The sequence below is a fragment of the Psammomys obesus genome, unplaced genomic scaffold (genome assembly GCF_907164565.1).
Source record: "Psammomys obesus unplaced genomic scaffold, mPsaObe1.curated_primary_1811, whole genome shotgun sequence".
NCBI classification, from domain to species: domain Eukaryota; kingdom Metazoa; phylum Chordata; class Mammalia; order Rodentia; family Muridae; genus Psammomys; species Psammomys obesus.
Genome location: NW_026596162.1, coordinates 11,636,734 through 11,660,720, shown reverse-complemented (window position 1 = coordinate 11,660,720; position 23,987 = coordinate 11,636,734). Strand labels below are relative to the sequence as shown.

The window sequence follows — 23,987 nt, the reverse complement described above, 5'->3', positions numbered from 1 at the left end:
CTTCTCCGTACCACCACCCAGTAGTTTTTTGGGCCTGGCATCCTCCAAGTTAGGTGGGAAGCTGAGACAGGAAGATACAACTTCAGGGCCAGCCAGGGTATCTGAGTTAGAAGCTGCCTCAAAAATCAAAAGTGCTGTGTGCATGTGTGGGGCGGGGTCCAGTAGAGCTCAGCAGGCAGAGGTGCAGGCGTGAGAGACACAGGCGTGGGAACCTGACTCCCAGAGTTTGTCCCCAGGTGTTGCATGATAGAAGGAGAGAACTGAGTCCTAAGTGCTGTCCTCTGACACCCCACACACATATGCCATGTCACACCAAAGCTGCACTTAGACACGGGCTCTCACATAGATAATAAACTTTTAACGAGATGGGCTGGGTATATAGCTTAGTCATAAAGTACTTGCCTGGTATGGCTCAGCCTCCCAGACTGAAAAGAGTAACTTGTTCCTGAGCGTGACACATATTAGGCTTTAGAAGCAAAATCCCTTATTATGAACTCTTCATAGACCCCATAGACAGGAAACAAAGCAGACACAATAGCACACGCTTTTAGTTCCAGCACTCACGAGGCAGAGGCTCGTTTTAGTTCGGCCTGGTCTGTTTGTCCCAAGGCAGCCAGGGCTAAATATACCTTGTCTCAATAAACAAACAAACAAACAAACAAACAATTTGATTAATTAATTTAGTGTGAGTTTAAGTAGGACAACCTTAATGTTTGAAACGAGAAAAAAATCTGCAACATGTTTAGGGAAAGTATTTGGGCAGTAAGAGGGCACTAAGACACCAGGTGGAAGATAATCACTCTCTCCTACAGGAAGCTTGCAAGGCACCTTTTTAACTACTATAGTTGTATTTTGAAACAGTAATTGCTGGTGTGAATCTTTGAGTATCTATTTCAATTGTAGGAAGAAGAATAAAACAGTCAACCAAAATATGAGTACCTTACTCTATCCACCAGAGGTGTATTTGGGAGCTAGGCTGTAGAGCTTGCAGAAGTTCTTGGGTTCAGTTCCTGAACCGTTAAGTTTTAAAAAATCTTATGCGAGGTAAGAGAAGTGCGGGTCCATTGGGTAGAAAGAGGATCATAGAGCTCAAGGTAGCAAGAGAAAGAGAGGGTCATGGTCCACATATGTGACCTGACAGCAGGAGAGAGAAGGAAACCAACAAGAGGGATCACGGGGGAAAATGCCGTCACGAAACCCATCTTTTTGAGGCTGACTCTTTTTAATTAATAAAAAATATAATAAATAGAAAGTGGAAAACTGTGTACACAGTGCTCTGCCTGCATGTACACCTACACGCCAGTAGAGGGCACCAGATCTCATTATAGATGGTTGTGAGCCGCCACGTGGTTGCCGGGAATTGAACCCAGCAGCCGGTGCTCTGAACCTCCGAGCCATCTCTCCAGCCCCCTTAAAAGGCATGTCTTAAAAGGTTACTGTTTGCTTAAAAGCTGACTTCCTTTGCCCTGTTCTCATCTCGTGCTTTGACCTTGGTCAGCGGACGACCTCAGCGCCAACGAGCAGCTGGTGGGCCCCCACGCGTCGGGTGTGAACTCCATCCTGCCCAAGGAGCATGGCAGCCAGTTTTTCTACCTGCCCGTCATAAAGCATGGTGAAGATGAGGTAATTCGCCACCCCCCACCCCCCAGGGCTCTCTGGGGGAGAGGCGGGGATTGAACAAAATGCCACCTGTGTCGCCACTCTGAACAGCTGAGGCAGTTGATGACGGCAAGTAGCACTGACTTTTCTCTCTCTGGGACCTCTTGCTTCTGTCGCCCCGCACCCTGCTACCCCCAGGTTTCAGCCACAGCCGCCTGGGACTCCTCCGTGCACGATTCTGTTCACTTGAATCGGGTCACCCCACAGAATGAGAGGATCTACCTGATAGTGAAGGCCACGGTCCAGCTGAGCCACCCGGCGGCTATGGAGTTGGTGCTGAGGAAGCGGATTGCAGCCAATGTTTATAACAAGCAGGTAGTGACGGGACCGGCTGGCCGTAGCGTGTATGTTCGTTCGGGTTATTGCCTCATGTTTTGTGACACCAGTAAACAGAGGTGGCAAAACCCATATAACCACGGTGGCCCGGTGAAGACCACAGAAGGAATGTTAGCCCCAAACTCATTAACCTCAGCACGGTCGCTGCTTAGGATATCCGTAATTTTTGGGGCTGGAGACGTGGCTCGGCTCTTGAGAGCATCTTGCTGTCCATCTAGCGAATTTGAGTTTGGTTCCCAGCACCCGAATCGGGTGATTTGCACTGAACTGTAACTCCAGCTCCAGGAGATCCGATCCAGTGCCCTTTTCTGTCCTTCTTGGGTACCCCCACCACATGCTCCCTGTGCTCCTCAGATTGTCCTAGGAAAGCTGTGTGAACGCTGGATAGACGAAGGGCAGTTAGCCCAAGGAGAAGCAGACAAAAATCGCAGCCCCCTGCGGATGCTACGTCCCTGCCCCTGTGCCACACACAGCACACCCCCAGTTCACAGCTGGGCTTTTGCTTTTCATGGTCTCAATGTGTAGCCTTGGCTGGAGCTCGCTATGTAACCCTGGCTCACCGAGACGCTCCTGTCTCTGCCTCCTGAGTGCTGGGTGTGCACCACCACGCCGGGCTGAGACAAGATGCTCTAAAAGAGAGTTTTATGACATTTATATATTTATTTAGTGTGTGTCTGTACTTACGTGCTACAAAGCATCTGTGGGGCTAATAGGAATCAGGACACTTACCCACAGTGTGGGTCCTGGGAATCTAACTCAGGTCTCAGGCGTGGACACAAATACCTTTTTACTCAGAGCCATCTTGCCCCCCAGAGACAGGAATTTTAGGTTTAATGTTTGTTTTAATTTTGTTGTTTTCTGCTCTTTGCTTTTCTTGTTTTATTTAGCTAGTTGCTTGAGACAGGTTCTCATTCAGTAACCCAGGCTGGCCTCAAACCCATTATATTCACTGTGTTGCTCAGACTAGCTTTGAAACTGACAAAGAATCCCCCTGCCTCCGCCTCCCATGTACTGGGATTTTAGATGTGAGCCACCATGGCCTGCTTTTTTAGGTTCAGGGTTTTCTTTCCTTTCCTTCTTTCTTCTTTCTTTCTCTCTCTCTCTTTCTTTTTCTTCCTGTTTTGTTGAAAATATCTGTACTACTTGAAGTGCTTATGTTATTTTTTCACTTTGCAGAGTATGAAGCATTTGTCTTAGCTTTGTCAGGCAGCTTACTCCAGCTTTCCTTTCCTTTTCTGCCAGAGTTTCACCCAGAGTTTGAAGAGAAGAATATCGCTGATAAACATCTGTTACTCTTGCGGCGTGACCTATGAGATAGTGTCCAACATACCAAAGGTAACGCTTCTTGCTTCTTGCCATGTCAGGATGCGAGGGCGTCAGGGGCGCGTTCGGTGTGCTTTGAGAGCGCATGGCAGCATGAGCGAAGGCCCTTCGCAGAACAGTGGCCTCCCTTCTGCGCCCGCAGGCGACCGAGGAGATTGAGGACCGGGAAACGCTGGCCCTCCTGGCGGCGCGGAGTGAGAACGAGGGCACCCTGGACGGCGAGACGTACATCGAGAAGTACACGCGGGGCGTGCTGCAGGTGGAGAACATCCTGAGCCTGGAGCGGCTCAGGCAGGTGAGTGGCCGCCCCGGCAGCCAGGCAGGCACCCCTCCGAGTCCGCCCGAGGGGAGGCTCGGCAGCCATCTCCTTAGAGAAGGGAGCTGTAAGTGTGTCAGAGATGCCCCTGCTCCCGCTGTGAGGACTCCCATGTGAAGGCTCGGCTACACAACTGGAACATATGTGCCAAGGGCCTAGGTCAGTCCGTGCATGTCCCTGCTTGGCAGTTGAGTCTCTGTGAGCCCCTGTGGGTCCAGGTTGGCCCTTTCCTCTCACTGAGCTGCCTCGTCCGGCGTCAGCAGCAGAGGATGTGCCTGGTCTTAGTGCAAGGTGATGTGTCAGGGCTGGTTGACAGCCATAGGAGGCCTCCCCCATTCTGAAGAGAAGTTGTGGGGGTGTGGAGGGGGCAGGGGAGGACCAGGAGGAGAGGAGGGAGGGAAAACTGCAGTCAGGGTGTAAGAAAATGGATCAGTTAAAAAGTGTGTGTGTTTGTGTGTCATGTGTTGTACATAGACATGTGTTAGGTATTGTATGTGTGTGTATGTGTTACGTGTTGTATGTGTATGTTCGTGTGTGGTGTGTGTTATATGTATATGTGGTGTGTATGAGTCTTGTGTGTATTTTACATGTGGGTGGTGCGTATGCATGTGTTTGTGTGTGTTATGTAGTTTGTGTGTTACTTGTGTGTGTGTTCTGTGTGGTGTGTGCTCTGTGTGTATATTGTATGTTTGTATGTGGTATGTGTATTGTGTGTATTTTCCATGTGTTTGGATGTGTGTATTTGTTTGATGTGTGTGTTTGTGTGATGTATGTGTGTGTGTTGTGTGTTTGCATGTGTGTGTGTATATATGTTTTGTGTGTACGTGTACTTGTTTATTTTGATATAATATAATATCTTGCCCAGGAGGCCTGCCTGGCTTAGAACTCCATGTATATACTGGTCTGGTCTCCAGTTTGCGGCTGTCCTCCTGCCTCTGCCTCTGCCTCTCACGGCCGGGATTACAGATGAGTACTGCCGCTCTCAGGCCCTAACCGCAGCGTTCAGATAACATAGGTATCTTATCCTATCCAGCTTGTGGTCAAGATTACCGTTGCATGTGAGTGCTGTTGTAATTCATTTTTTCAAAGAAGACTTTGAGGGCGGAAGTTCCACCGAGAGGCCGGTCGATGGTGGGTGTGACTCGTGATCTGAGATCATGCACTCATACACTCGGAGTTGGTGGAGAGCTTGCCAAGGAAGCCTGGACACCCGGGTTTGAACTCTAGAACTGCATAAACCCGGCTCGGTGCCAGTGTGCACTTGTAATCCCAGCCTTTGCGAGGTGGAGGCAGGGGTTCACAGGTTCAGCCATCTTTGGCTGCATAGTGAGTTTTTGCCCTTCTGTTTTCCGAATCTTCTGAAATAAACCCACGGTGGGTTTATACCCAGACAAGATAGTCAAAGCTGTCATCTCTGTGTTCACAGGCCGTCACGGTCAAGGAGGCTCTCTCCACCAAAAGCCGGCACATTCGCAGGAGCCTCAGCACGCCGAACGTTCACAACGTGAGTACACGCCGGGCCCGTGTGACTCCCTCCGGGAAGTGAGGGTGGGGGTCGGGGCCACGCACAGAACCACAGGGGCGCCCTGAAGTGCTGCCCCTGCCTTTCGGGCCCAGGGTGCTACAGACAGCGTCCGTGGAGATCCGCCTGGACCGATGGTTATTCTCAGGCCTGCAGCGGCGGGGAAGCTCGGGCACATCCAGGCCGCAGATCCCCGGGCCAACAGAGGGAGGGAAGCCTTCCACTCTCCATCCAGGCCACAGAGCAAGTGGCCACGCCCACTGCTGTGCCTCTCGCTTCTGACCCGCAGGTTGAGAAACGCCATGTTAATGTGTAAAAGTCCCCCTGCACAAGCCTGGGGACAGTAGAAAGGCCAGGCCTGGCGGTGTGTTCTTGTAACCCCAGAGACGGAGTGCAGACACAGGTGGTCCCCAGAGCGTGTGGGCCAGCCAGGCCAGCCGCAGCCGGCAATGCGAGAGCCCAGCCTCGAAAAAGTGGGATATTGAGAGCAATAGAAAAAGACAGTGCAACTCTGCCCTCTGCGAGGATGAGCATAGGCAGGCACACATGCACACACACAGAACAGGTAATGAGAGACTCGGAAGTTATACGTTGAAAGCGCTCTCCTAGGCTGGGGAATACAGGCCCGTGGTTCAGCACTTTCCTAGTATATGCAACGCCCCAGGTTCAATCCTCAGTAGTTCAAAAGAAGAAAAGAGGAAATGCACACACACACACACACACACACACACACACACACACACACACGGCCTTGTCTTTTGGGGTGGTTTGTTTTGTTTTGAAATAGAGTCCCATCATACAGCCCTGGAGAGTCGAAAACTCACAGAAATCACCTGCCTTTACCACCTAAGTCCTGGGACTAAGGGTAACTGAAATTTTTTACAAGACAGGCTCAATAATTAACTTATTTATCAGGGAAGAGCTTATAGTTCAACTTAAAACATATATACAACTAACTGATAAGAAAAATACACCTAGACCAGCACTTGTGAAATGTGAATGGTACTTAAACAGAAATCACTAGTCCTAAAATGCCTTCTACACCGCTTGCCAGTGAGAATTCTAGACAGTACCAAAAAAATGAAGGAGCGAGAACCATTGTTAAGAAACGTAAGGGCTGGAGAGATGGCTTCGTGGTTAAGAGCACTGGCTGCCCTTCCGGAGGACCTGGGACCCATTCCCAGCACCCACATGGCAGCGTAACTTCAGTTATAGGATACCTGGCACCCTCACAGAGACAGACATGCACCAGTGCACATAAAAGAAGAATAAATCATAAAAAGTAATTGTACAGAGGATTTTGGTTGTTTTGGGTTTTTTTTGTTTGTTTGTTTTTTGTTTGTTTGTTTGTTTGTTTTGAGATAGCTCAGCAGGGAAAAGCACTTGCCATCTAAGCTGAATTGCCAGGACCCACGTGGTGGAGAAGAATGCCAGCTCCTGCAAGTTGTTTTCTGATCTCCACACATATACACACACACACAAAATGTTAAATAAAAAAGTTTTTAAGAGCCAGGTGCAGTGGCACACGCTATAATCCCAGCACTCCAGGATGAAGTGCAGGCGGATCTGTAGGAGTTTGAGGCCAGCCTGGTCTACAAAGTGAGTCCAGGGCAGCCAAGGCTACACAAAGAAACCCTGTCTTAAAAAACCAAAAAAAAAAAAAGAAAGAAAGAAAAAAAAATTTAAATATTAGAAACAGCCTAAATAGCCATCAATAGAAGAATGGGACCAAAAGTTATTACACATATAAAATATCATGCATAGAGCTACAGCACTTACGAAGTGTAAAATATGCACATTAAACTATTTATTATTTATCGGCGTATGTCCACATGTAATTGTAGAAATATGTGTGAAAGTAATAACCCCAGTTTGAGTGTAGTCATGATACCTGATGAGAGAAAACAGGAACAAAGGAAGGACAGCACAAGGCTGCAGCCACGTCTGTGCCGATAGATTTATAAATTAAAAAGAAAATTTACAGGTATACATGATGCACTCCTGTAACCCCGGCACTCAGGGGGCAGATGCCGGAAGGCTGTGCAAGTTCCAGGCTAGCAAAGCCCATAGTGACACCCATTCTCAAAAAAAAAAACAAAAAAAAAAAAAAACAGATGGTTATCAAATTTATGAATCATATTAGTAAAAATGTTCGTCTCTCATAGGTCTCCTCTAGCCGGCCAGATCTCTCTGGCTTTGATGAAGATGATAAGGTATGTATATGGAGTGAGCCAGTGTGTAACACCTTCTGAGTTCTTGAGAACATACTCTGTGTGCAGGCATGTGTGTGTGTGTGTGTGTGTGTGTGTGCACTGTTTGCATGCGGTGCCCACAGAGGCCAGAAGAGGGTGTTGGAGCTCCCTTAGATGGGGTTGACAGGTGGTTGTGAGCCTGTTTGTGGGTGCTGGGAACAGAACCCATATCCTCTGAAGAGCAAAAGTGCTTTGAACCCTGAGCCATCTCTCCAGCCCCTGTGCTTATCATTTTTGTTTACATACTCAAGAAACTTAAACTTCAGTCCTAGAAGGCAGTAACTCCTGAGAAGAGAAAATGAGTTCCTATGAAGAGTTTCCCCTGTCATGGTTAACAATCTCAGGCATATGTCAAATAAGCAGGCTATCTAGTTTGCCATGGACTATCCCAGCTTGTGCTGCTATCTGGGCAGACTGGAAGGGTCGCCTTCTTTAAAAGTGTCTTGGTCTGGTCTTAAATTATCCAGTCACACAGATAAGGGCCAGATTAATGCAATCGGCTGCCTCTAAGGAGGGAAGGAGGGGGAAGGGACTACCTAATCTTTCAAAACTGGCTTCACAGAGGGCATGATGCTCACTCTTTAATCCCAGCACTCCAGAGGCAGGGGCATGCAGATTCTCTGAGTTCGAGATCAGCCAGGGCTACAGAGTGAGGGCCTAGCTGCTAAATTTTTTTTCATTAATTTATAATGATTTTATTAAATCTTAAAATATAATAAAATGCTAATGTTTTCTTACTCTGGTTTTAGTGGTATTTGTCTTAATCATGGTATAACCATCATCATCATATATGTTTGAAATGTTTTGTAATAAAAGTTTAAAAAGAGGGGGGCATGTACAAAAATTACAAGAGTCAGGTACAGTGGTACATGCCTTTAATCCCAGCACTTGAACGGCAAAGGTAAATGGATCTCTGTGAGTTTGAGGTGAGCAAGGGCTGCATAGCCAGACTCTGTCTCAAAAAAATGAAAAATAAGGAAAAAAAAAAAAAAGGGAGGGGAGAGAGAAGAGAAGAACTCCAGGCTTCTTTTCACATATTTTTAGAGTGACATCATCACAGTTGACCTGTGTTTTCACTTTGCAGGGCTGGCCTGAGAACCAGTTAGACATGTCTGACTACAGCTCCAGTTACCAAGATGTTGCGTGCTACGGGACATTGCCCAGGGACTCGCCTCGCAGGAGCAAAGAAGGTAACGGTAGAAAGATTGCTTTTGGTGATAATTCCTTTGTAACTTGGCTATGAAGCCAAATTCCATTTAAGCTGATGCTCAGAAACTGTCTTGTAACTAGAATGTCCCGTGTTCGCTTGCTGAATTTCTTTTTGCTGTGTGTCCAACATATCGAAGATAATAGTTGTGTGTGTGTGTCTGTGGTGCTGAGGGTCACAGAAAGAGCCTCAGGCACACTCAGGAAGCACACCATCTGCTGGGCCCCCTCCAGCCTAAAAGAATACTTTCTGTGTGGAATTTAAAATTCTCCAAAACACTTTCAGTTCATCATGTTCTGACTTTGTTTTGAGACACACACGGTTGTCATTCAGTTTTCTTAACCAAAAGAGTACTTACCTCTCTCATCTTTAAATACTCAAATGTTTAAGAAAATCTTTCTCCAATATCTAACACGGTCTCATAAATGAAAGCAGAAATGAATTTGGTCAGTGGCAGTATTATTATGTAAATATATAATCTCCCAGTACAATGAGAGAAATCAGGAGCCTATAGAAATGTAAAAAACTATTAGCTTCTGTCTTCTACTTTACCTACCAAGAATCCAGAAAGAGAACAGAGGGAAACAAAGGCCAAACAAGATAAGAAATCAGTGTAGTCCCACAGAGCCATGTAGGCTGTGGAAAGGGGGGCATGTAAGAAAATGTATGTAGTATTCATTTACTGAATATACTGAATGAGCTTCTGTTTGCCTTTAAAATGTAACCATAAGAGCTATGGTAGCTGATTGCTTTAGTCCCAGGACTCAAGCAGCTCTCTTGAGTTTGAGGCCAGCCTGGTCTGCTGGGCTACACAGAGAAAGCCCTGTCTCAAAGGAAAAAAAAATTTATACACACACACACACATGTGGATAGATGAATGGGTGGATAGATAGATAGATAGATAGATAGATAGATAGATAGATAGATAGATAAAATGCCATGTAAATCACATTGCAAATATAACATTCAATGATAAATATCAAAATATATAATGATTTAATATATAATGATATAATATATATAAGATTATAATGATTTTAGGCATTCAAAGGTAGGGAGTCAGCTTGAGCCGGAATTGGTCTAATAAGTGAAGTTTATTTGCTTATTACGCTTCTCTTATTAGACATTAATCTGAACTTAGCTTAAGCTGGATATCGAAAAGCATTAAGGAGCTTGAAAGATGGCTTGGAGGTTAAGAGCACTCGCTCTGTTTCAGGAGACCTGTTTGATTACAAGCACCCACAGGGACCCTGACGCCCTTTCCTGGCCTTCCTGGGCATCAGGAATGCATGTGCACAGACACACATGTAAACAAAATAGCTGTATGCATAAAAATTAATTTATTAATAATTTTTAAGAAAAGAGGTTTAAGTTGTTCATTTCTTTCTGGGTGACCAACCCTTTGGCCATTCTCTACAACTCAAGGAATGTCTCTCTTGTTCTACTGTGTTGTAGTTACATTTATTTCATTTGTACTGCATGAGTGTGAGGGGAGCTGGAGGTGTGAGTGTCTCACATGTCAGGCTCACAGGACGGACAAGTCGAGGGAGTCAGTTCTCTCTTCCCACCATGGAGGTCCCAGGGATTAAACTCTGGCCGTCAGGTCTGCTGGCAAGCGCCTTTACGTGCTTAGCCATCTCACCAGCTTAAAACTTCCCCCTACTTCTGTGTCATCCATTGGATGCTGAACCAAGTGAACACATATTACACTCGCTGCCGTGGCAGATGCTCCCATGGCTGCAGGTAGTCACTTGCCACGGCTGTGACATACTGATGAAGAGCAATTAGTGTTCTTCACTAATTACTGAAGAACAATTAGAGTCCAAGGCTGACTTGGACTCGCAGTTTCAAAGGTTTTCCATCGAGGGTCGGCTTGCTGCAAGAAGGGGCTGTGATAGCAAATACTTCACACCTCAAGAAGCAAGGGAGAGGGAGAAACCAGGGACAAATAGATCCTTCAGAGGCGTGCCCCCAGTGTCCCTGCTCCCTCCCACTGCTTGCCTCCAGCTGACCTCCTCCGTGTATACCTCCATCGATGAGGCTGCCACCGTCAGGAGGCAGTCACTTCTCAGTGCGTCCCTAAGCTGGGGACCAGCATTGGGTAAATGGCCTGGCCTCTTGTGTGCCCGTGAACACGCTCTGCTATCTGTAAACTCCTGTCCTTTTTGTATTCCTCAGGTTGTCCATCAGAGAATCCTCATGCCTTAACAGTCAGCCCTTTTAAAGCATTCTCTCCTCAGCCACCAAAGTTTTTCAAACCCCTAATGCCTGTAAGAGAGGAGCATAAGAAAAGGATAGCCCTTGAAGCGAGACCACTCCTAAGCCAAGAGGTAAATGTTCGCCTTCTCCTTGCCAAGCTGAACAGGGAGGAACGGTGCTGCAGTCAGGGAGCAGTGGTTCGCAGCCATGTGGTGGACGCTGCATGCGAGCATGCCCGGGTCACGTCGCTCTGTGGAGCCCACTCTCAGAAGCCTTCTTTCTCAGGCATGCAGGGCCGTGGCAGGAGGTTTTGATTTGTACTGCCATGGCTTTCCTTCTCTGCATCGACGGCTTTTGGTCGATGGCGGAAAGAGATGCCGGATGTGCATTTTGAAGACGTGACAGGCCTTCGTGTATCCCCTTGTTTACAGAACTAATGATGTGTCTTGCCACAGTGTATGTACCCTCTAGTCAAGCTTCACCAGTCATTTAACTCCGACCTGTAACATTGGCTGCCGCGCTACTCACACGTGATGAAAGTGTTGTTGCCATTTCTAACATGCATGTACTTAGTAGATATTTTGGCTGTGACCGTCCCTTGTGTGTGATGCATCTGTGTGTCTTAACCTTTGCAGAGCATGCCTCCACCTCAGGCACATAACCCTGGCTGCATTGCGCCCCCAGGAAGCAATGGCAGCAGCATGCCAGGAGAGCACAGTAGCAAACCCGGGAAGAAGATTGTAAGTTCTGGAATGTTTTCGTCCTATTGCCTGGTGGTGGGTTGGAAGTCCTTTTCCCAGACTGCCTTCCAAACGCTTTCCAAGATATGAAGATACATGTGGTTGAGTCCTGACTTTACAAATGAAATGTGGCTTTTGGGGATGCTGTTCTGCACGAATGCAACCTGACCTGTGATTTTTTTTCTTTCTCCTAAGTGCTCTTCCTATTTTATTGAACTCATTTCCACATCATCTTAGGTTTCCTTAGCTAAAGGGGGAGAGGCACCTTTGAGGGTCATTGTAAAGTTCAGTCAGATGAACTAATACCAAAATCTCTCTAATGTGTCTGTGCGCATTGCCCAGATTCTGAAGTTAATCTACCTAGAGGAGTTACATTTACTTGGCGTAAGTAACTGTGCACTTAGCTGTGGGTGTGTCTGAAAGCATCCTTGTGCTGCTGCTACCAAGATACCTGTGCAGTTTGTGGCTGCTCCGCCACCGCCATCATCTGTCCTCATCCCCATCCCTCTGGCGCCAGTAGCTTTTGATACCTACCCGGCAAAATACATTCCAACCTGGTTGTTCTCAGCTTGGCTGTTAGAGTGGCTCCTCTGTGTTACTCACCACAAGTAAGGTAGAATTCTGCCTGCAAAACCTTGTTCTCTCCAGCATGGTTCCGAAGCTGCATGTTCAGAGTGCTGGGAGGGGCTGCTCACACCAGAGGTCACAAGTTCAAGGCCAGCCTGGGCTATGGAGTGAGCTCCTGTCTCCAAGCAAATGAGTAAAATAAAATGAAACGTACAAAGTACTATATTTCAAACAGCATTATCCCTGATACTTTTGATTTTGAGTCATGCCTTAATTTAAGACTTTTTTTTTAACCTGTAGGTTTGGAAGCCTGGGCAGAATCATGTCATTTTATTTCTCTGCTTATATTCTCCTGTGGCTTCCTAGGCTTGGGGAGGGAGGGGGGTTGAGATGATGCTTGAGGCAAGGGGAAGCTGTTGATGTTCTCTGCTGTGTTGGGCAGCGTGGGCAGTCTCAAGCCCCGCTAAACGTGGGTACCTTGGTGTGAGATCCATTAGCTGTGCCACAAACTACGCAAACACTAACGGCGTCTTCAGCTGGTGCCGAGGACACTCATCTGCATGCTGAGCTGCTACTGGGTCGTAAAGCCATGGCTCCTCATCCCTAACAGAAGAAAGGAGGAAAAGGCATACCCTTCCTTATCCACTGCTGCCTCCAAGTTCTGTTCGTGTGCTATAGCCTCTCATAGGAAAGATGGTACCTGCCAGAGACCGCTGGATGAAATTGACTCTCATCCCTAGGTTGTATAGACGCAAAATTAAAACCATTTATTTTGCTCTAATACCTTCCAGAGACTACCAGATGCCCCTTCTGGTGTTGCCCAGCACACAGACATGCCATTCACACAGCTTGGCTCGTGGTCACTTTTCCCAGCTTTCCTTTAAAAGGCTTAAAGCAAAGCCGTCCCAGCAGGCAGAGTGGAGGATGGCACCCGGTTCCCTTGACCCAAGATGTCTTAAACTCTGTGAGGCCAAATGCATCATGTATGGATGCTCAGCGGGGTTGAATTGTACCCTTTTGTTGCTGGCATATGCCTTGAGCAGCCTGTGCAGACCTTAGAGAAACGGCTCCTGCGCATGCGCTGCCTCCTGTTGTTTGGCAGTTTTCTGGGATGTTTTGGTAAAATCTAAGTGGCTTGCTTGTTTGAGCTGGGCTTTTTATTTTCTTTGGGAACCATTCATTTTACTTCCCCTCTTATAAATGGACATGAGCTATTTCCTTCCCTTTTTTTGTTGTTTTGTTTCATTTCTTTGTTTTTTTTTTGATACAGGATCTCACTATGAAGCCCAAAATGGCCTTGAACTTGGAATCCTCCTGCTTCAGCCTCTGGAGCATGGGATTCCAGGCTTATGCCAATGGCTTACCCTTGTAGCTTGGATGTCTGATCACTCCAAAAGATATAAGGTGTATGCCTCATTCTGTGTAAATAAGACAAAAAACAAAAACAAACAAAAAGGCAGCGTTACATTTTTCAGCCTTTTACTTGTATCCCTTATCATGGTACAGGGGCTTTACTGGACTCAGGGCTGTGTCCGGTAAGCTCTCTCCCCCCCTGAGCCATATCCCTGCTCATTGTTAGTATCTTTTTTTTATTATTCTTTTGCAACAAACTCTTGCTGATTTTCTCAGGCTTACTGTGTAGTTCGGCCTCACTGTGTCCCCAGGCACACTCTAGACTTGAAATCCTCTTGCCTTCACCTCCCCAATAGCTGGTGACCAGTGCACACCAACTGTGACTAGCTTTGAACCTCCTTCTTTTTGTTTTTTTGTTTCTTTGTTTTGTGTTTTGTTTGGTTTGGTTTGGTTTTGTTTTTTTGTTTTTTGAGATAAGGTTTCTCTGTGCAACAAGAGCCCTGGCAGTCCCAGACTCACTTTGTAGACCAGGCTGAACTCGAACCCACAGAGATCTGCCTGCCTCTGCTGGGATCAAAGGCGTGTGCGCCACTGTGCCCTGCTTGAGCCTGTCCTTTCTTAAGTCGTGGGATAGAGAGAATAGCAGTGAGAAAGACAACCCTACCCCTCTGTGTCCACAATATGGTTCTGCACTGGTCTACTCTGGTCTTGCACAGGCAACATAAGGCTTTCTGTTCTCCTCTCACTAAGAAAACAAAGGTCTGCAATGATTGAGCAGTTCGCCCCAAGTCACACACTCCTGAAAGTATCAAACAAAGATCCATGACCTTCAGCATAGAAGCGCTGGGAGCCCCTGGTGCACAGCCCTGAACTAGGCCCTTTCTGGCAGCCCCCTGAAGCCTCACTAGCGTGAGGGCAGAAACCACACTCACTGTGTGAAACTCTGCCAAGAGTCCCTGCTGTGAGAATGGGCTTTAGTCCCTCTTTTTTCAATCAGAGTGTTTTGTTTGTAGGTAAATATCATCTTCGTAAGTTAAATGGGAAAAGAAACATCAAGTCACACAGATGATAACTACAGAGGAGCCTCAGGAGTTGTCAAGCTGTGACCTGTGTTGCTCCTAAGTCTGTTCAGTGTCCTTTAAGATTTGGTGGTAAATGATGCTTTGGCATATTCTAACTAAAGTCTCCCAATGTTCACTGTGAGCCAGAAAACTCTCCCTTACCCCCCCCTCCTCCTTGAAGACATTTCTCCAGGAAACGTTCAATCTTTTAAATGTTGGAAAACATTTAATGCCTACTGAGGATGTTGGCTGTTTTCTGGCATAAGTTACCCTTATTCCTTTAGCTTGTTTCCTCTGTGAACTTCATCTCCTAGGATTCCTTCAGGCTTCCCCAGGCCATCCTTTAGGAATAATTTTTGTCTTAGTGAGTTTGTTATGTTTCTACCCATTTCTGCTCGTTAATCTGATGGTTGTTTATGTCATCCAGCAAACGGTATTTTAGAAAGATGAAAGTCCCATACCTCTGATCCTCATTTGCAAAATTGCTTTCCCTTGTGCAACAAGTAATTTTTTAGTGACTAATTGTATTGGGTACTCTTAGGCTTGGAGAATCACATTATTTTTGAGAGCTTAAATTAAAAAAAAAAAGTTATAAAACTTGAAATTTCATTTTCAGTCTAAATATGATTAATACAGAATCTAAAAATACAGGAAAGAGCTGAAGATGGAGACGGTCTGTCTAGTCTCTGTTCTTTTATCAATACCACAGCCCCGGGGAAAGAATATCCCATCCCAATTACATTTGGGGGGGCATTGTTGGTTTGTTTTTTAGGGTTTTTTTTTTTCATAATGCTAGTAGTCATACTCAGTGCCTTGCATATGCTGATGGATGCTTTACCACAAGAACTACACCCCTCCCAACCTGTATTAGTTACTTTTCTATTGCTATGATAAAGAACCACGACCAAGGCAACTTATAAAAGAAAAACATTTAGTTGGGCTTACAGTTTTAGAGAGTTACGATCCATAAGACATATGGCAGGAGGAACTAAGAGCTTACATCTCCTACCCCAAGCATGAGGTAGAAAGAACCTCAAAGCTGGCTCCTGCTGACACATTTCCTCAAAGAACCACAACCCCAGTCCTTCCCAAATAGTTCCAACTGAGGCCAAAGTATTCAAACTACAGCACAGCTTTTTTCAAACTACAAACTCGTTCAAACTACAACCACCTGCTTTTTAAAATAAAAATGTGTTACATTTATTTAGTTGTACACATGCCACAGTATACATGTGGAGGTCAGAGGACAGTTTGCAGGAATTGGTGTGCTCTTTAACTTGTGAGCTCCAGGGATTGAATTCAGGTCCTCAGGCTTGGCAGTAAACACCTTACTACCTGAAGAAAGAAAGGAGGAGGGGAGGAAGAGGAACAGAAAGAAACAAGTTACTTTTTTGGTTTTTGGTTTGTTTGTTTTTGAGAGAAAAGAGTTACATAATTTAAAAAGCAAGTAACAATTAGGTTACAAGGGCAATAGCTGAGCCTATTGGTGCTCATCTTTAAATCTCATCCTTGGGGAAGTAGAGGCAAGCTTATCTCTGCGAGTTCAAGACCAGCCTGGTCTATTTAGCAACTTCAAGGCCAGCCAGGACTGCACTGTGGAACCTGTCTCAAAAGAAAACAGAACCAAAACCAAAAAGGTACAAGGGCAAGTACTTCCTTGCCAAAAATTTTGTTTTGTTAATTTAAAAAATTATTTCATTGATATTTGATACTTATCTTTTAGCAGCCAAGGAATTAAGATCTGTGATTTCTTCAATTAATTATACTCACGTTGCCCCCATTTGGAAGAGTTCTGAGGATTGTGTTCAGGGCCTTGCTTTCCCTAAACATGTGTCACCTCTGGCTCCCAGTTACATGTTTTAAATTTTAAAAATTAATTTTTAAGTTGAAGTGGCAATGAAGAACATTATTTTTTTTTCTTTTTTCTGAGCCAGAGTCTCATGTAGCCCAGGCTTGTCTCAGACTCACCATATCCTTAGGAATGACCTTAATTTCTGATCTTCTAACCTCCAGACCTCTGAGTGCTTTGAGTGTAGGCGTGTGCCACCAAGCTGGTTTATGCAGGGCTGGAGTTCAAGCTCAGGCTGGGCCAGCACCCTATCAACTGAGCTGCATCCCCAGCCTACCTCATGTCTCATAAGATTTCTAAGATACAAAAGAAAATATTATGCCAGGCAGTGGTAGTGCACGCCTTTAATCCCAGCCCTCGGGAGGCAGAGGCAGGCGGAAAGAGAGCTCCAGGACAACCAGGGCTGTTATACATAGAAACTCCGTAGACCAGAGCAAGTTCCAGGAAAGCCATGGCTACACAGAGAAACCCTGTCTTGAAAAACAATCAATCAATCAATCAATCAATCAATCAATAGAAGGAAAGGAAAGAAAATATCACTATAAAATTCAACAGGTGAAATCCATGAATTTCACATTTTGGTGACCTCCCTTTTCACGGTCTAAACAATATACCGACCTTAATGCATCCTTAATAAGGAAGGCAGATGTTTGGCTTCTGGATCTCTACAGTCACCTCGTTGTTGCACAGACATTCGAGGGGGAAGCTATGTTTGGGGTTTCTGAGAGTTCAGGGCTGTTCTTAGAACAAGGATTCAACAGTATACCTTACTAGGGTAGGCTAAGAAAGGACCCAGGTCCCTTATCACTCAGCATGGGGTCTTCCCAACCCTCAGGACAACAACAGGAATGCAGGAGAACCTTGCTGGATAGTCCTTCAATGAAAGTCGCATCTTAAAAGTATTGTTTGGTGGGCATGGTGGTACACACCTATAATCGAAGCATTCAGAAGGCGAAGGCAAGAGGAAGCCAGGGTGGGCTACATAGTGAGTTCTAGGCCAGTCTGGCTACGAAGTAAAATCTGGTCTCAAAAACCTGATTGCAAGAATGTATGTATGACACCCCCTGTTCTTGGATATGTAGGAGATTAGCTTAATAGTATTAAACAAGGCTAGGTGTAGTGGAAGCCTACAGCTGGGGGATGGTACACGCCTTTAATCCCAGCACTCAGGGAGACAGAGGCAGGTACATCTCTGCGAGTTTGAGGCTAACCTGGTCTACAAAGTCCCAGGGCAGCCAGGACTGTTATACAGAAAAACCCTATCTCAAAAAAAAAAAAAAAAAAAAAAAAAGTTTTAGACAAGTGTCAATTATTTTTCTACCCCATATTAAAAAAAAAAAAAAAAAAAAGCTGGCAAGATGACTCAACAGCTGAGGTGCTTGCTGTCAAGCCCGACAGCCTGAGTTTGATCCCTGGGACTCACTGTAGAAAGAGAAAACCAACTTCCACAAGTTGTCCTCTGACCTCCAAACTTGTGCTATGGCATGTGAGTGCAAACACAAAAACACATTTGATAGACAGACAGACAGACAGACAGATAGATAGATAACAAGGCCTTTTAAATGCCCTTAGGAATATTGATAAAATACAGGGCTGGAGAGATGGTTCAGCAGTTAACGACACTGGTTGACCTTTCAGAAGACCCAAGATCAGTGCCCATGTGGCAGTTCATAAGTCCAGTTCCAGGGGATTCCGTGTGCTCTGCTGGTCTCCTCAGTCAGCCAGCACTCATGAGGTATACGGGCATACCTGCCCACAGACATACCACTCCTATATGTAAAATAAATAACATATTTTAAATATTTATAAAAAGAATTTTTAAAAGACAGTAAATGTGTTGCTTGCTGGCAGACTGTGTTGATGGCCACTTTTGTATATTTACCAGTCTTTGCCAGGTTCCAAAGCTACTTAAAGCTGGAGAATTCTCTTCATGTTCTCTTCTTGCATTCCTTGCTTTCTAGCCAGACCTCTATCTGACTTCCACAGACCCAGGAAAGCGGTAGTTGGTGAATTGTTAGCATGTTTCAGTGTTGCAATATTTAGTGAAATACTGAGGGCAAAGTCCTGGGCTCTTCAAGGTCCTCAGATGAGTTCAGAAACTTTCACAGATGACTTGGATCCTTCTACCCTGTGCTTCCCTGGGTTGAAGATTGCCAGACCTAACAGAGGAGCCCACTCCTCTGCCTCAGGCAGGCACTGCTCTACTCCCTGACTAAGAAGAGGGGAATGTCACACTGACATAGGCCCTTCCGTCCAGTCCCTTTTCTTAACCCAGACGCGGGTGGCCTTCCAACGAGCATTGAGTGCACACTGAAGAAATAAACACATTCCTGCTGGGCAGCTGTAGGTTAATGTGCACAAGTCCCTGAGAATAAGATTCTTACTGCCATAGATGACAAGATTTGACCAGATTTAAGAAAGAGACTAGGTCTGGTGACGCATACCCATAATTCCCTGCTCTCCAAGGTGGAGGGAGGAGGATCAGGCATCTGCCAAAGGAATGCAAAGACAGGCTGAACCACGTGAAACAAACAGGAGGGAGGAAGGGAGGGGGAGAGCGAGGGAGGAAGGACCGTGACATGGGAATGCCCTTACTAGCAGAGTGAAGTTTGTGTCTCATTCAGACAGTTGCTATAAGGAGCTAATGGCCGGCTTTGGCTTCATTTCTGTAGGACTCTGAAGAGGAGGAAAATGAGCTGGAAGCCATCAGCAGGAAGCTGATGGGTGCACAGCCTTACGTGCCCGTGGAGTTTGCTGACTTCAGTGTTTACAACGCCAGCCTGGAAAACAGAGAGTGGTCTATATCTAAAGCGGACCTGACAGACCCCAGAGCCTCGGAGAAAGCAGTGTCTCGAAGCCCTACCACCAGCAGCCTCACCAGTGGCTACTTCTCCCACAGTGCCTCCAACGCCACCCTGTCTGACATGGCGGTCCCTTCCAGTGACAGCTCAGACCAGCTAGCCATCTCGACAAAGGAGGCCGAGTGCAGTGAGCACTCGAGCCCGTCCCTTGCGCCTGACCTCAGACCAGCTTCAAATCAAGAGCCCAGGGAGGTAGAAAGAGGCTTGGGGATGGATAAGACAATCACCACCCCACTCCAGGGAAACAGTGCCTTACCCAAGGGGAGTCCATCACCCCAGAGCCTCCCTGAGGAAAATTCCAGAATGCCCTGCAGGACTGCCTCATGCTCAGAACTAGGTGCAAGCCCCAGCAAAAATGGCCAGCTAGCCAGAGAGTTCTGCCCAGGAGAGGTGACTGTGGAACACACTACAAACATTTTGGAGGACCATTCCTTCACAGAGTTCATGGGCGTGTCCGATGGCAAAGACTTTGATGGTTTGACAGATTGTTCGGTTGCAGACCCCTCCGGTAGGAGGGATCTAACAAATGAAAAAGACCATAATAGTGTCCCCGAAGGAGCCCCAGATGCTGGCCAGCTGCATTCCAAGAGAGAGAATGACCAGGTAATCATTCCCAGAGGTAGCCCCACTGGGTTTCACATTCTCGTTGAGCACAGCTTACTGGAGGCTTCTCATCACGGTGAGATTTGCAGGAGAGCTTCATCCAATGTTTCTGATTGGTGAGAGGGCTCTGCTTCAAGCTTACAACTGCCCCACTCACCCGCTGCAGGAGAATGGCTCTGCTTTGGGAATCAAAGCAGAGCTATAGTTGTTGGGTTTGCTGCTGTTGGGTTGGGATGGGTCAGTGTCAGGCAGGTGGATGAGGAGCAGATCATCTTCATGTTTGCTCCCTCCGGTGTTTGCTTATTGGCTAACTCAGAGCAGTCTGCTAGCATCTGCCGTATTCCATCAGATCTGTTGATTCCTGTGGTTATCGGAGTCACCATTAGTTTTTATCACAAGAACCTGAGTTCAGGTCTACAGCACCCACATAAAAGCCAAGCTTAGTGGTTTGTTTCTGTAGCTCCAGTCCTCGGCAGAGAGACAGGTGATGGGGGTTTGATGGCTGACCAGTTTAGAAAAAACGCTTGCCCAGCATGGTGGCACACAGGCCTTTAATCCCAGCACTAGGGAGGCAGAGGCAGGCAGATCTCTGAGTTCAAGGCCAGCCTGGTTTACAGAGTGAGCTCCAGGGCTGCCAGGACTCTGTTACACAAAGAAATCTCGTCTCAAAAAACCAAAAAAAAAAAAGAAAGAAAAGAAACATCTGAGTTGCCTGTCTCAAAAATTAAAGTGGCCAGCTATGTGTGTTAGGGCATGCCATTAGTATCAGTACTCGGGCAGAGCATGTAGAACCCTGTAAATTCAAGGCCAACCTGATCTACATATGGAGTTCCAGGACAGCCAGGCCTACATAATAAGACCCTGTCTCAAAACAACCAAGCAAAATAAGGTAGAGGGTAGGGATAGAGGAAAGCTCTCGTGACTCCCACCTTTCTAGTGCCATTCACAGGTGGGTATACACACGCAGAAAGAACAGCTGGCTGGATTTGTATAGCTCGGGGGTAGAGTATTTACCTAGCATGTTCAAGTCTTTGGGTTGTGCCCCTGGCACCACAAAACATCAATAACTGTGAGAAACACAAAATTTTCAGAATGGAATTGAGCTTTTAAAAATTGGTGCCCCGCTGCCCTTAATCCCAGCACTCAGGAGGCAGGGGCAGACAGGTGGATCTCTAATGAGTTCGAGACCAGCCTGGTCTACATTAGGGAATTCCAAGACAGCCAGAGCTACATAGTGAGAGCCTGACGTGGAGATAAGCAGAAAACCATTGGACCTTGAGTTTGGATGGTTTACATTGTTGTTTAATTTTCACACTGGAAGAAAATGTGCTTCCTTAAGGAAAAGCTAGTTATGTAGCTAAATTTTCAACTTCTAAGCATTCTGGTCCCAAGAATTGCCATTTCTTCCCACTGACGTTTCCTTTTTAGACCCGCACCTATGTAAATTACAGGAGCGTCGGGGCTCGGCAAAACAGTTTCCCAGCTAGGAAAGGGGCACCGGTGTGGTGACGGCAGCCACACCCATGCTGCCGCTCCCAGTTCTGCCGAGACACTGTCACTGTCCAGTGCCTTTTGAAGCAAGCCTCAGTGCACTGAGACTCTGTGCGGCTGAGACTGGCCTGAAGCCCTGGAGTTCACAGATCCGCTTCGCCCTCCAGAGTGCTAGATTACAATCTAGAAGCCTCCTACCTGGGTGGGGAAAGTCAGAAAAAGGCCCCATGTAAGAATGCCGGCAGCTGGGAACACTGACTTTTGGCGTTTGAATCCCTAGCACCTGTACAAAGGCCAGGCGTGGCTGAGTAGGTCTGTGATCCAGGTGTTCAGGGTTCAGGACAGGAGGATCCTGGACTTTTCGGGCCAGCTGGCCTGTCTTGGTGAGCTTCAAGTTCACCTGTCTCAGGTCTTACAAATCAAAGTGTGATAGAGCAGGACACTCAATGTCCTCTTCTGGCTTTCTCATGCACAGGCACATGAAATACACATGTGTATACACACATACAGCACACATACCCATACACAGTAACAGCTGCTTGAAGGGCTAAGAATGTAGCTCAGTCGTACAGTTTTGCCTAGCGGGCATGAGGTCTAGGTTCAATCCAAGTAGAAAGGGGTATGAAAGGAAACCAAAAGTCAATTGGGGAACTTTTTTTCTCTAATTTTTTTTTTTTTTTTTTTTTTTTTTTTTTAATCAGAACCTGGGCTTCTTCCCACAGGAGCTTCCCCCATTTTCTGAGATCCCATAATAAGTTCAGCCTGGTCTAACCCTTCAGAAAGCCCCTTGGAAGGTGGGCCCTGTGTGGGGGCAGGGAAGTGGGGGGATGAGGGGCTTGGACTCACCAACCTCTGTGTTCCAGGAAGTCACGGCCGCTCGGTAAGAGACAGCTACGCATCTGCAGACCGCAGCTCGGCAGCTTTGCTCACTGGGTATGCTCCGTCTCCAGAGAGCTGTAACCCAGCTCAACCTCAGACCAGCACAGGGGAGCCCTGGACTTCCCCTCCCCAGTGGGGGAGACAGCACTTTGTTCCACGGTGAATCACAGCCCCTGCTCTTTCCAGAAGAGAATCGAACTCTTCGCTTACCTACGTGGCAGTATTTTTGTCTGCACTTCCTATATGACCCCACTGTGTAAAGACCTCCACAGACTCAAACTTTATTCTTGTACATTTTTAATCAGTTCTTACTGCAGACTCTGGAGTCAGTGCTCTGATTTGTCGTTGTTGTTTTTTATAAATAATATATATTATGTATATGAATTGTGTTTATCTGTGGTATGTCTGTTCAGAGACATATCTGCACACTAAAATGCAGATGAGTGATTTGTCGAAAATCACAAGGTACTGGACTTTGTTACAAAGCGACCTGGATGACTGCTTTGACACGAACAGTCGAGAAACATATTTTACTATATAAGAATTAGGTTCTAAGTCCCTCTATATGGAAAAGGTTGCAGGCTCTGTTCTTTATAACCAAAGAACTTCTACGAGAATGAACTATGAGTTTTTGCTGTCCACTCTTGTTTTGTGTGAATATGTAATCTCGGTCCCAGTCTGGTGCCATAGTTCCCTTGGCTACCAAGCCACGTGCTGCCCCATCCCGTTTCCTAAGCACTCTGAGAACTCTCACAGCTGTAGCCTTTGGTCTTCCACCTAGCCTCAAACCTTCTGACTTGATCTTGACCACAGACAATGGCTGGGGCTCCTACTCCACCCCAGCATTTCCCTTATGCCCATTCAGCTGCATCCAAGCAGGTAGAATTCCCAGGGCAGTATTACTATAAGCAAACACAAGGATGTATCAAGAGTTGGGGAGGGGTCCCTTGGGGGGGGGGTCTTGATTTGGGGCTTCTTCTTCAATTTTGTTTCAGGTTGGTAGATTTCATTGTGGTGTGGTTTTGTTTGCCGTTTGGCTTGATTCTGGGTGACGAGGAAGAGCTGGACAGGGCTCTCGAGTTCGCAGGTTTGCTCGTCACCTTGTTTAGAGGGGATTGAACATGAACTTGCTCTGTTGTCGTTTGTTTGTTTGTTTTCAAAGTCCCCTGCGAGCAGAGACGTTGTAGGATTGCGTGTGGAAATTTTTACAAAATTGTTTTGTGTACTTACTATGTAGATGCCTGTACAATGGACCTCTATGTACAGCTACACGTGTGTTGTGAGAGAGAGAGAGCATGTGTGCAGCCTGCTGTACTTTTTTTTTAAAGTTCTTAGCATCGATGAGGGAGATATGGGAGATTTTATTGAAAAGCTGCTGTTTTGTGTGTATAGTGAGCTGACTGTAGTATTTTACTATCATCTGTTTAAAACAAAAAGAAAAACTGTAATTTATATTCCCTTTCAACTGTATTGTATTTAATTGGTACAGATTTGTGTGTGTTTTAGAATACAAACTGTCTAATTCATATTGTAAAGCATGGATTGTCTGTTCTTAATGAGGTTACTATGGGGTGGGATCATAGCTCAGTGGATAAAGTATGCAAGAATGGGGATATGGGTTTGATTCCCAAAATCCACATTTGATTTAAAAAAAAAAAAAAAAGAAGAAGAAGAAGGCTGGCCAGGGTGGTGGATGCTTGAAATCTCAGTTTTGTGGAGGCAGAGATAGGTGGATCCTTGTGGCTCCCTGGCCAGGCAGTTTAGTCTAA

The 23,987-nt window shown here is 46.2% G+C and overlaps 1 protein-coding gene across 2 annotated transcripts in view; it reads left to right on the top strand.

The window, feature by feature from the left end:
- Kif13a (kinesin family member 13A) overlaps window positions 1–23,756 on the top strand; it is a 168,647-nt gene extending 144,891 nt beyond the window's left edge. The window contains exons 30-40 of one of the 2 annotated variants that reach the window (XM_055595082.1): window positions 1,499–1,623; window positions 1,798–1,974; window positions 3,238–3,330; window positions 3,461–3,613; window positions 5,061–5,138; window positions 7,322–7,369; window positions 8,493–8,598; window positions 10,794–10,945; window positions 11,450–11,554; window positions 19,057–19,848; window positions 22,203–23,756. In XM_055595082.1, the coding sequence (XP_055451057.1) occupies window positions 1,499–1,623; window positions 1,798–1,974; window positions 3,238–3,330; window positions 3,461–3,613; window positions 5,061–5,138; window positions 7,322–7,369; window positions 8,493–8,598; window positions 10,794–10,945; window positions 11,450–11,554; window positions 19,057–19,848; window positions 22,203–22,223 (1,850 nt within the window). In that variant the 3' untranslated portion in view covers window positions 22,224–23,756. The remainder of the gene's footprint in view (window positions 1–1,498; window positions 1,624–1,797; window positions 1,975–3,237; window positions 3,331–3,460; window positions 3,614–5,060; window positions 5,139–7,321; window positions 7,370–8,492; window positions 8,599–10,793; window positions 10,946–11,449; window positions 11,555–19,056; window positions 19,849–22,202) is intronic. The other variant, XM_055595083.1, reaches the window with a different exon arrangement.
- Window positions 23,757–23,987: the final 231 nt, after the last annotated feature.